General features: G+C 42.6%; 1 protein-coding gene across 2 annotated transcripts in view; it reads left to right on the top strand.

Moving 5' to 3' along the window:
- cntln (centlein, centrosomal protein) overlaps positions 1-12,907 on the top strand; it is a 174,971-nt gene that overhangs the window by 18,879 nt on the left and 143,185 nt on the right. For both annotated transcript variants that reach the window (XM_079499232.1, XM_079499231.1), the window contains exon 9: positions 3,178-3,414. In XM_079499232.1, the coding sequence (XP_079355358.1) occupies positions 3,178-3,414 (237 nt within the window). The remainder of the gene's footprint in view (positions 1-3,177; positions 3,415-12,907) is intronic.

Here is a 12,907-nt window from a genome sequence, read left to right as displayed (position 1 = left end):
TAAAATGACAAATTAAACATGAATAGTGCTGGCTGAAGGCACAATCCACTGTTAATTAGGCACGGCCACAAGAGGGTTTTAAGTCATATGTTTTTTACTACTAGCAGTAATATAAAGTATAATAAAATGTGGGTAAACCTTATAAGTAAGACTTTCCCATCATTTGAAGACTTCACTGCAAAGTTCATTTGTGATTTTATTCAATCATGATTATAGCACTATAATACTATGTACTCAGGGCTCTGTATCTCCAATTGGTACACAGTGCTTGCTTCTCTTCTGTGGTTCTCTGCATGGTTGCCTGCGAGTTTCAGAATTGAATTTAAGATTTGACTGATGACTTTTATAGCCTTACAAGGCCAAGCTCGTAGTAACATTTTAGTTATGCTCCTCCCGTATGAATCTAAGTGCAGGCTGATATCCTGAGATCCTCTGTTCCTAATACTTGTCTCATTACCTGGGGGGATAGGGCTTTTACAGCCCAGGCACCAAAGCTTTGGAATGTCCTGCCTGAGGATCTAATGCTAGCAAAGTCAGTGTCATCTTTTAAATCTTCTTATTGCCTATCTTTTTTTTATACATGCTCATTCCTTCTTTTATATCTTTCTTGTTCCTGGGTAGTTTGTACCTTGTTTTTGTAAAGCAATTTATTTGAGTCCATATTTATAAAATACATTATCAAGGGCACAAATCTTTTTCAGTTGCTTCTGATATCTCACAGATTTGAAACATCATGTGTCTCGGTGCTTGAATCCAAAGTTCCAAACGAGCCCTAAATGTACAGAATATAAAGCAACACATGCACATCAACTTATTCACAGTCAACATTGGTCACTTCAGTCTGTCATTTGCAAATACAATTGGGTCATTGTATTGAAACATTTAATGTCTGGTTTCACGCAGGGACTTTTGTGAAACACAAAGGGATATTAATCGTTAATCGATTAATCGCCAATAAGAAATTAGTCGGTAGTAGTTAACATTTAATAACTAATCGTAATTAATACAAAATGATGCGGTTCTATCATTGGGTGGTTTTCTGTGAATGTAATGCTGTCTGCGTGCGAGTGTGGCCGAGGAACGCACATACAAAGATGCCATTGCCTGGCCCTGTATCGTCAATGTTCAAATAAATATTTGATTAAGGAATATAATATGCCTTTTGTATTATTTCTGTATATCAGCTAAATGTAGATTTGTATGTTGTACATTGAGGGAAATTAAGAATCGCTGTGTTTTTTTATAATTGAGTGGGACATAGATTGATCAGCTGACTGGAGGCAAGCAAGCTTCCCTTGCAGCCGCAGTCCTGTCCAGCGCGGTATGCTTCTATGCTGCTCTCTGAGCGCTAGAAGGAGCGCGCTTGATGGAAAGTTGTTCCAGATTGTGCACAATCCCTGTCGCAAAATAAAGAAAAAATCACACCGAAAACACCCTTGACAATCTTTACTGGTCAAAACGAGAATTTCTAAATATTCTTAACATTGTCTCAATAGAAGCATTTCGAAAAAGGAACAAAAAATAAATAATCAATAGCATACAGTACACACAGTACCCTCTCACACAAGACTGACATTGAACCAAATCTCAACTTACCATTATCATTACATTTCCACGCTAGCTCTCTACCCCTGCAATTATTTTCCCATCGCCCCCGAAAAATGAAGGCTCTTTCTCACTGTATCCCATTACTGTCAATACGCTCACAAGCTACCACCTCTGTCCCTGATGTACCATACTGCTGTAACGGAGCCATACACTCACTCTCTCTGCTCTCTGTCCCAGTGCTGGGGGGGGGCAATGGCTGAGAAAGCATTTAGGACAAATTCAGCTCAGTCAGGGACCTTGCTTTTCCCACTTTCCATCTTCCTCTCCACGCTGTCTTCTTTTCATCCCTGCTTTTCCTCACAGTCCAGATGATCTTAGCATATGTCATTTCCCATCTCTGTGGAAACAAACTGGCCGTGTCATGCTCAAGTCTCCTCGTCACCTCAGTCTGATGAGTGATTTTGTCTCGCTTTTGATCCTTTCCCCTCCAGCCCCCCCCCTCCCCCCTTCTCTCTTTCCCTCCTTGTTTCTTTTGAGGGGCTAGCCCCCTTTTCTGAATTTCAGAAAAAAATAAAATACAATATCAGGACCCAACTCTATACGTCATGTGGCAGCCAAGTCTATGGACTTTTTTAATGTTTGCCTTAAAGGAGAATTCCATACTAAAAGGCTTTCGTACCTTTCTTTGTAGTTGTTACGTCCCCACCAAAGAGGTCCAGGTGTTATTTTGTGCAAAAGCTCCTTATTGGCTATTTCCCCTACCATAAGCCCTAAATGAATTGCATTGAATTGAATGGGAATTGAATGGGGCTATGGCGCCCCATAGCCCCATTAAATTCCCATTCAATGCAATTCATTGAGGGCTTATGGTAGGGGAAATAGTCAATAAGGAGTTTTAGCACAAAAAAACACCTGGACCTCTTTGGTGGGGACTTAACGACTACAAAGAAAGATAAAAAAGCCTTCTAGCATGGAATTCTCCTTTTAAGCGGTGACGTTAGGCAGTGACGTCATGTGGCAGCCAAGTCTATGGATTAACTTTTGGTTTTAATGAGTAACGTCATGTGGCAGCCACAGAGGGTGCCCCTCAATTCACACACGTGTGATTTTTCTTTCTCACGACAGGACAATCCTAATTGTCCTGTCCTAATCCTAATCCTAAAATCATGGTAGCACAGCAACACCTCAATGAAACACACCCACAATTAACGTTATTACCTTCATGTATTTCCTAGGCAAACTGGCAAAAGACTACCCTGATTGCCCGGATATGGGCAATCAGGGTAGTTTCTAGGTCATTAGTTTCTAGGTCATTAGTATGGCTTCTCCATTTTCTGGAGAAGTAAGTTAATGCTTAGTCCAAGGTTGATGACGATAGTACCAACGCTGCATGTTTTTGTCCAAGGAGTATATTGCCCCAAAATATGATGAAACACTTCCACCATTGGTACAGTAAATGGCCACAGCATAAACCATAACCGTACCACACATTATTGATTATTGATTTGCTGTGTGTTGTGATCACATATTATTCAACACAATAAAGCCTTAATGCCCTCCAAGCCGCTCTAACATAATTACCTCACCAATATGTCAACATGGCACAATAATGTGTGTTTGTTCTGACAGCTGTACACGGAGATGAGCCAGTGCTACCAGGCCCTCGTGTCCAGCGAGGCCAAGTTGCGGCAGAGCCACCAGGAGCTCAGCGACCAGCTGGTCCAGAAAGAGCAGCTCATTCTGCAGCTCCAGGATCAGCTGCAGCACCAGCAGCAGGAGCTAACGCAGAACCAGCAGCAACTTCAACAGCAGGCTCAGGAGCCAATGACTGTCTGCCCGCCTCCCACCAGGCAAACCAACTTTGAGGTAAGCTCTCTTATTTTTTCTTTTTCCTCAACTATCCAACCCCCTCGCTGGTTTTCAGCAGCCGTGAAGATCCATGGAAGATGGATGCATCAAAACAAGCCCTCCTATTTCCATAGGTTATTTAGTGTTCAGCCGCCCCGGGCAACGCAGTGATTTTCCATAATGCCTGCTCTAGTGCAGAAGAAGTTCTCATGTTGAACTCTGATCTGTGTGTGTGTGTGTTTGTGTGTGTGTGAATGCGCCAACCTTAGCGATGGAGCAACTCATAATTAATGTGAGCACACACACTCGCACAAACTAAATACATCAAATTGCTCATCGCGCCTGCCAATCAGCTGTCCACATCTGTGTGTAATTGTCCAGGCTGTGGTTGTTAGAGGGCAGCAGTGTACACAGTGTAGGTGGATGAACACCATGTGGATGGCCCGTGCACCCCCCCCCCCCACACACACACACACACACACACACACACTATACCTCCCTTTAGTGTCCATGTCATGACATTTGAATGTCAGTTATCTCATCTTCACTTCAGGGCACACAAACACAATCTCTCTCTCTCCCTCTTTCACTCTCGTATGTTACATACTCTTTCCCTGTCTCACTTTCTTCTCTTCCATTTCCATCCCTCCCAACTAAGTATATATATGGAATTTGTTTAATTCATTCTGATTAGACGGCAAAGATGGATACATCACATGGACACTTGTATGTATGTGTGTGTTAATTGGAGTCCAGTAGGGTTCTTGAAGGTGGTGTTACGTCAGTGGGTGGGGCCAGGGGTTGTCTGTAGCTATGTACCGTACACATTTCACCCTGGGGGTCTAGGCTAACACATCAGCACCGCAGTGGACCTTAATAACCCCTAATGATGTGCTGGTGTGTTTTCCCTTACTTTGGACCACACCGTGGTCCGTCTGGCTGAAAGGTGGTGGATTGAGCTGTCATCGCTTGTCATGTCATGATCGCTTGTGTGCCCTTGAGCAAGGCACCTCACTCAATACATGCTTCAGAGAGAGACGCGCTGCAGTGAATCATTTGTTGGTGTTGATTATGAATAGAGCTATTCTTTACTTGTAACAGTGTGTCCACCAAGATGTACTTTTCTCCTGAGCGCAGCGTATGTTTTGAATTGTTGAGCTTTTATGTGTTATGTGTTATGTTCGCTGGCACATTCACATGTGCTGTTATTACAGTATCTGCTTCAAGCTGCTGAAGCTTCAACTGAAATATTTTCAAAGCAAGCCCTTAGTTTTTAAGCAAGCCCTTAAAAAAGACACTTCACCCTTTTTGCAAAGAAATATATGTTAATGACCTTTAGAAGATTTAGAACACTTTCTTGGGGGTCTTTATGTGTGTAATATGTGGTTTTAGATATTTTAGATTTTAGCAGTGAGCCCAGTGTCTCTGATGTCATGGACACTGGGTTCACTTACACAGCCCTCCCCCTATCCACAAGGAGGAGCAGTGCACCAAAGCATTATGGGAATTGTAGTCCAGGAAGTAAGTGAGCCCAGTGTCCATGACATCAGACACTGGGCTCACTGCCAAAATCTAAAATATCTAAAACCACATATTACACACATAAAGACCTCCAGGAAAGTGTTCTAAATCTTCTAAACGTCATTAACATATATATTGTTTTGTCCCGTTAACACTTTAATTGCCCAGGGTTATTTAATCCATTACATTATAGCGCCCAGTCGATTTATAAACACGGACCCCTTTTCCGGACGGACCGGCGGAAGTTGTTGATGTGTGTGTAGCAGCTAACAATAGCCACACCACTCTAGAGTCGATCGAACGGGAGACAAGAATAAATCTATCGCGACTAGCGTCTGGACCGCGGAGCGCCGTCTAACACAGGATCTTTTTTCATAATTAGACGGGATGATTTAGATCGCGAGTTATGAACGTTTTAAGATTTTCGTTTTCATCAGCTAAACAGGGGAGGGAGTTTTTCGATGACGTCTCACTCTTGCGCGTCACCGAGGTTTGCCCAACAGGCGCTCCTGGGCTATAGAGCCATGCGATCCGTTCTCATATCAATAAACTTCGTCTTTTGGACAATACTTCGTCCTGGGCGTCGGGCGTTACTAATAGAAAGGACAAATAACTTCGTCCTGGGCGTCGGGCGTTACTAATAGAAAGGACAAAGAACTTCGTCCTAGGCGATGGGAGTGTTAAGTGAAAAAGCCTGTGTGTACATGGCCCCTTTGAGTCTTAGGATAGATAACCGGTGGATGACAGCTAAGTCACTTCGTAACTCATTAGCTTTATACCTATATTCCACTGGACACTAAGTGTGTGTGTGTGTGTGTGTGTGTGTGTGTGTGTGTGTGTGTGTGTGTGTGTGTGTGTGTGTGTGTGTGTGTGTGTGTGTGTGTGTGTGTGTGTGTGTGTGTGTGTGTGTGTGTGTGTGTGTGTGTGTGTGTGTGTGTGTGTGTGTGTGTGTGTGTGTGTGTGTGTGTGTGTGTCTTTCGCCTCTAAATAGGCAAGATTGTGTTTGTTTAATTTGATGGTTCCATCGCTGGCCCCGCAATGTGGAAGTCAAAAGATATCAGCTCAAATGTTAAGTGAGTTACAATCGCCTCGTCTCACTTAACCCCCGTTAATTTAACCGACGTTGAAATATAAATGGATCAATTAGTCCGTAATTAAGTACAGCTATGCAGTGTTCCCCCAGTAATTAATACTACATTGAGAGGAGATGCAGGCACTGCTGCCTGCGTGAGGGGAGGGTGAGTGTATGTGTGTGTATGTAGGATCTGGCTATGTGCACACACATTCTTAGTGTATGTGTGTATGTAGGATCTGGCTATGTGCACACACATTCTTAGTGTATGTGTTCTGTGTGCAATGTGCATATATGGCTATAAGTGTGTTTTTCCAAGCTGTCTATACATCTTATTGTGCCTTGCATCGCATGACATTCTCCTGTTGGGTCAAAATCAAGGAGGCAGAACACACGTTTGTGTTGTCCAGGCTGTGATGACCACTACCAGACTTAATGCATATTCTTGGGATGAACCTGAACTTCTGTTTATTGAACACATGTAGCTTCTGTCTGGCTGCTTTGTTTCTTTGCATTTCTTACCTACTGACATCAAAGTGAACAGATCAGTCTTCCGAAGGCAGAGCACCCAGTCTGGAGACTTCTCACTTTCCCCATTTCGTAATTGCACTGACTGACTGTGTGTGTGTGTGTGTGTGTGTGTGTGTGTGTGTGTGTGTGTGTGTGTGTGTGCGTGTGCGTGTGCGTGTGCGTGCGTGCGTGTACATAGTTGTGCCCGTTGCTTGTGGAGTTGTGTGTATTCCAGCACGAAATTGCAAATTCTGTATAGCAATTTCCATCCCGAACACCTGTTCAATTCGAATGCTCAGGTTGTTAAGGATTCCATTTTATTTCTTTTTTTTGGGAAGTTACTGTCAGAGATGATGAAAGTGCTGATCGCAACAGGAGCACATGGGAGGGGAGATATGGGTAGTAGACAGGGCTCTCATTTGAATACACACTGGAGCGACGCTTTGAACACCCCTCCCACTGAGGATTGGGGGGGTGAGGAGAGAAGTGAGGAATATCACTCATTGTGTTGCTTCCCTTCTCACTGTGTTCCAAGTTGTCTGTCTGTTTCTATCTCTGTCTGTCTAAAGCCCCATTACAGGGACATTTCACCGCTGGAAGAAACTGCAGTCACTCAATCTTAATGGTATTTGTAGTACTAGTAGATAACAGTAGCACAATTAGAAATTTGCACCCTGTGACCAGAAAGATTCTGAAGGCTGTGTGTTTGACTAGCCCTACAATGCCCATAATGCTTTAGTGCACTTCCCCTCCTTGTGGAGAGGGGGGAGGCTTTATAGAGGTGTGACTTTGTATTCCAGGAAGGAAGTGAGACCACATTTTCATGTTTTTGGTCATGAACATGGCTTCATGACTAAAATATATATATAAAAAAACATATTACACACATAAAAACCCCAGGAAAGTGTTTCTTGTGTCCTAAACATCATTAAAATAAGCTCTGGTTGCAAAAGAGGTGAAGTGGCCCTTTAACACACAGGCATTTTAAAGAGAATCCTTACATCTGAGGTTATTTTAAGGTATTTCTGTATATCTTTGTATAGTCTCTTGTATAGTCTCAGTAGAGGGCAACTAGCAACACTTCAGCCCGCTCAAGCCACTGAAGCATTGCATACACGCTTTTTTATCACCTTGATCTCTTTACGCATTTTCTTCATCACCCTCTGATGGGCTTTGGCAAATTTGCCACAGACTAGAGGTTTTGTCATTTCTTGGGACAGGTTTATGGACCCTCAGAGACGGATTACAGTGGTGTTTGTAGTGTACCTACTACCTCCTAAACTCTTCCAAGCTATCCATTGTTCGTTGGCAGAATTAAGCCTTGGGTAGAATGCAGAAACGAGACAAAATACATTTCCCCACCTTGAACTTCGGACCAATCATACACAATGTTCAACTAGCAGAGGTTATAAGTTCTTATGACGTAAGTTCTTATTGACCTGTACATCCGAAAAAGTGTTAGTCCGAGTCCGACGTCCCGTTAGTCTGACATACTGCAGGTGGCCGGTTAAGACTCACCCGTGGCTTCCGCGCGCGGTTATGGTTAAGGTTAGAGGTAGGGTAACTTAGTAATGTCCAACGTCTGACTAAAGCTATACGCACGCGGCACCCCGAAAAAGCAGCCCTATTGTGAATAAGGCTTATGTGCACAATACTACTGTGTATTACTCCCTTTGATTGATTGATTTAAATATGTATTAACAGTTTGCAGAATTACAGTACATTTCAAGCACAAACTCAATACAAATACAAATACAGGGTCCACCATGTTCAATTCATCAAAACATTTAGAGACGTACAAATAGACACTTCTATATAGACAAAGAACAGAACAGGAATTCATCATAATGGAGGTAAAAAGGGAAAAGAAACATATACAGTGAGGGAAAAAGGGAGGGGGATTCAGATTTTACGGGGGCCAGTTTCGAATTGCAGCCATCCGTAGGTGCCCTTTGAGAGCGGTTTTGAAGGAGTCAAGGGATTTGCATGTCTTAATGACTGTTGGTAGGGCATTCCACATTTTGGTGGCATAGGAACGAAAATAATTTACTCCCTTGTTTGTGCCGAATCTGGGTTGTACATGGTTCGTTGCACTCCCTCTGGTGTTGTGGGTGTGGACTTTGTTAACATTAAGGAAGTATCTAGACAGGTACATGGGTATCTTGGTGGTGTATCGAATCTTGTGGACCAGACCCATTGCAAGATGCTGTACTCTGTCGTCGACCCTAAGCCATTCCAGCCTGTCAAAGTGGGCAGGGGTGAGGTGGGCTCGGGGGGTGAGGCCAAGTAGGAGCCTGACCAGTTTGTTTTGGGAGGTCTGGAGCCTAGTTTTAAGGGCCTTTGAGGTGCTGTGGTATCAGGAGGTGCATGGATAGTCAAAGAAACCTTGTACGAGTGCTCCTGTTAAGGTCTTAAAGGTGTTTTTGTTGACCAGTGAGGAGATCCTGTAAAGGAATCTTGTTCTTTGGTTGACTTTTTTGATTACGTTGGTGGCCATTTTATCACCGGAAAGATTAGCCTCCAGGATGGAACCTAGGTAGGTAATTTCATCTTTACGTGTGATAACATTGTCACCCACTCTAACCAAGAAGCCATTTGCCTTGCTGAGATTACTATTAGAGCCAAAGAGAATGGATTCAGTTTTTCTGACAGAATATTCACATAAAATTCACATAAAAGAGAACATCAAAAACAGATTGTAGAATCTCTTACATCTGTAGACTTTGAATTCACTTGTGTTGTTACTTTTAAGGTAATTAGAGGGATTTATGTATTTGTACTTTCAAGTTTTATGTAATGGCATTTTGGACTTACTCCTCTGAATGTTAATGCACAGACTAATGGGCTGGAATACGGCCATTGTAAAGTCAAGCGTTAACCATGATTTTCATTTTGATTCATCTCCATTGTTCCAAACCAATAACATTGTGATACCCCCCAAAGAAACACCATTATGGCCACATTATACCTGCAGGAGTCTGCTGGCTTTCTGTATGTATGAGTATTTTTCCAGCTTTCACTATAAGTAGCCAGGGACGTCCACAGACGTGGAGAGGAGATGGCCCCATGCCCTGCTCCACCAGCCTCAGGGTCTGGCCCAACACCCAACACAACCCAGTTGAGTCCAGACTCAACACCGTGCTGGAGTCTGGACAGGTTGCCAGGTTGGAGGGCTTGGGTTGCCACCACAGACTACCATACCACTGGAGACCAGGGGATGTCTCCTATCGCTGGCCAGGAAAAGTGGCCAGATTTAATATTTCCGTCATGTGTAACTAACATGTCTAACTGGCTGTCATTGTGCTTGTTGTCATCTAGCATTGGTTTGGCTATCATCAGAGCTGAGCAGTGATTAAAGACCGACATTAAGATCCGCAGCAGACCTCAGGCTTTCTGGAACCTTTGCCACGGTAAATGAGTGGTGAGCTGTTAATTGTGTGGGCAGTTGTTCAACACAACGCTTAGTCTCTCATTAGCACTGGGAAAGGGAGGGAGATTAGGCATGCTGTGCGCTCCAGAAAAGTTGGGACAAGATGTTAGAGGAAGATGAATGCTTCACTCCTTTGTGTTAGGGAATGTTTTAGAGAAAAGTTTGAAAATACTACATTAGCATCATGCATCAAATGTGTCACATTTGACGGGATTATAGGTAATCAGACTTCCCAGATTATTCATTTTGTATACTCATGTTTCAGTTTCATTTAATGAAGTACATTCTTATCAGCAATTTGCTGATTAGAATTTTACGTATTTGTGGGCATGTTGAATTGTGTGGTGACATTATTTTGTAATAGATTAGTGGAAAGTATAAAAATGCTTCAGAAGAACAATGTTGGTCAGTGTAATTAAGAGATTCAGTACTGTACTAGAGCTAATGGCCCTCACACACTCGCACTGCCGATCTGATCAGTATCTGAGTCATAGTGTTGGGGCTTTGTCAGAGTACCTTTGGTGTGTTCCTTTTGTGCCCATATACTGTATGGAGATGTCTGTTTCTGTCTGTCTACCTGTGCCCCTTTTATCAGCCCATATATGAAGATATCTGTATCTTTCAGTTCATGTCTCTTGTATGCCCATATGTGGAGATAGATGTCTATAGACAAACCTGATGTCTATAGACAAATCCGTGGAGCGGTGGTCTACTCTGTAGGCCAAGTGTAGGCTATCAAGCTGCGCTTAATGTGACACCGCAGCTATGATTGCGCCCAAGGCAGCCTTCATGGATTTGTCTATATTGGAATACCCATATACTGTATACTTAATTTGCATTTCAATAAAAGTATTGGTGGTAGACTTGCACTACACTGTATATCATTTTGTAGCATTTCTGGGTATGTCTTTGCTTATACGAAATACAATCTCTAGTTCTTTTGATCTGTGACCAGTAGTAGCTGTTCCCTTTCGTACTGTGGGTTAGCTTTGTCTAAATACAACTAGCCTGGCCCAGCCACTGTGAATTAGGGGGGGGGGGGGGGGGGGGGGGTGTCGCCGGGATCAATGCGTTGGATCATATTGGTTCAACGATCTGAGCAAGTTCACCATCAGCGCCGTTCGACTCCCAGGCTCTGCGAAAAATGTAGTCCAGGTAGAAAACGGCAGACAACACTGACGTCACCAAAATGCGAGCGACGCCCCTCTCCACTGTAGTTCACTCCCACTCCTAGACCAGCGACGCCCCTCTGCACTGTAGTTCACTCCCACTCCTAGACCAAGAAATGTCTCATTTCCCTAGGCTTTCATTTTTTTGGCGAATGCGAACGAAAATAAAAGCCTGGGTAAAATTCAACTCAATGTTAATTTATGTTCAAATAGTAATTCTCTGATGACAGACAATTCAGTCTATGTTTGACTGAAACCTGCAGGAAAAAGAAATGTGCGGATAGATAGGCTTCGTTTTCCCCAGGTGATCAGTCAATTTGTTTGTTTTTCAAACGGTAACCCCAATTGGCACTTCTCCCTCAGCCAGCTCTGATGGTATTTAACATCTGCTGCCAGTTTGTTATTAATGTTAGCCAATCAAAAAGTTGACAGATGTATAATTAAAGTGCAAGTTACGCATTCACCAACACACAGACATACCCACGTTATGTGTGGTCATGTTGGGCTCAGTCGAGGTGTTTCTTTTGATCACCATCATCATTAATGACAAGCATCCCATTGAACATTTTAAATGATCAAACATTAAAATGCGGCATGATTGAAAATACTTCGGGGTATCCAAGACAGAAATATGATTTTTTTTAACAAGCAGAAGGTGAACAACTGGAAGTAAATCAGTTCCTCGACTGAGGGAGCCTATGGTGGAATTCATAAAAGTTAGTTTGACTGTGAACTATCTAGGTTAGCATGAGTTGGGATTTGAATCTTGCATGCATTACATGAATCGGCCGAGGTACTCAGGGTGCTGTCTTTACCTTCTCTGTTTGTAAAGAGTCGACTGGGGTGGTCCAAGTCAAGCGGGACACTGACTTATGCAGGGGTGTTATGAAGTATGGACACACACACACACACACACACACACACACACACGCACTATAAATATTCCATACTTTATTATCTGCTTTGTTTGCCGGCACACAGAGATATTTTATATATAGAGATATTGTGTGTGTGTGACTATGATATTGTTCTAATATTATATAATATAATATATTATAATATTGCTTTGGAATGAAATGAATGGCACTGACATATTTCATTGTCTTCACATTTTTATATTTTGCTGTAATGTTTAGACGTTTATGTTGCACAAGGAACCACGCCTGATGACAGAAATGAAACACTTGAACATGTACACCTGACCTGCACAAGTGCACAACCATATAATGAATACCTATGAAGTATTTCACAAAGCAGGATTGTTGCACAATATTTGTCCACACAGACCCCTGTGGATACTGGTCTTTGTATGCTATGTCTGGACTACGAATTGGCCTTTAGGCTATAACATGGTAATGCCATGTTTGTCCTAGTGATGACAGCATGATGCCACATTAGTTTTTTATGTGTTTAATGTTTAATGTGTGTCCATACAGTCTGTCACAGTATGTAATGATTTAATGTAGGCTATAATAATAATAATAATACAACTTTATTTGTATAGCACCTTTCATGACATGAAATGCAGCTCAAAGTGCTTTACACAAAAAAGAAAAGAAAGGCAGGGCATAAACAATACAGTGGGGACATGAATAACATTTTTTTTAAAAGACAAATAAATCAATTAAAAGCAAGGGTGTAGAAGTGGGTCTTGAGCTGAGCTTTAAAAATGTCTACAGAGGCTGCCTGTCGAAGGTACAGTGGGAGTTTGTTCCACGCCGTCGGCCCGTAGAAGCAAAAAGCTGCTTCCCCGTATTTTTTAGTTGCCATTTATTTAGGCAAAGCGAGCAGGCCAGCAGTGGAAGACCT

The sequence above is a fragment of the Electrona antarctica genome (genome assembly GCF_951216825.1).
Source record: "Electrona antarctica genome assembly, chromosome: 4".
In the NCBI taxonomy this organism is placed as follows: domain Eukaryota; kingdom Metazoa; phylum Chordata; class Actinopteri; order Myctophiformes; family Myctophidae; genus Electrona; species Electrona antarctica.
Note: the sequence above shows the minus strand (reverse complement) of the source record. Positions and strands in the feature narration are given on the sequence as shown.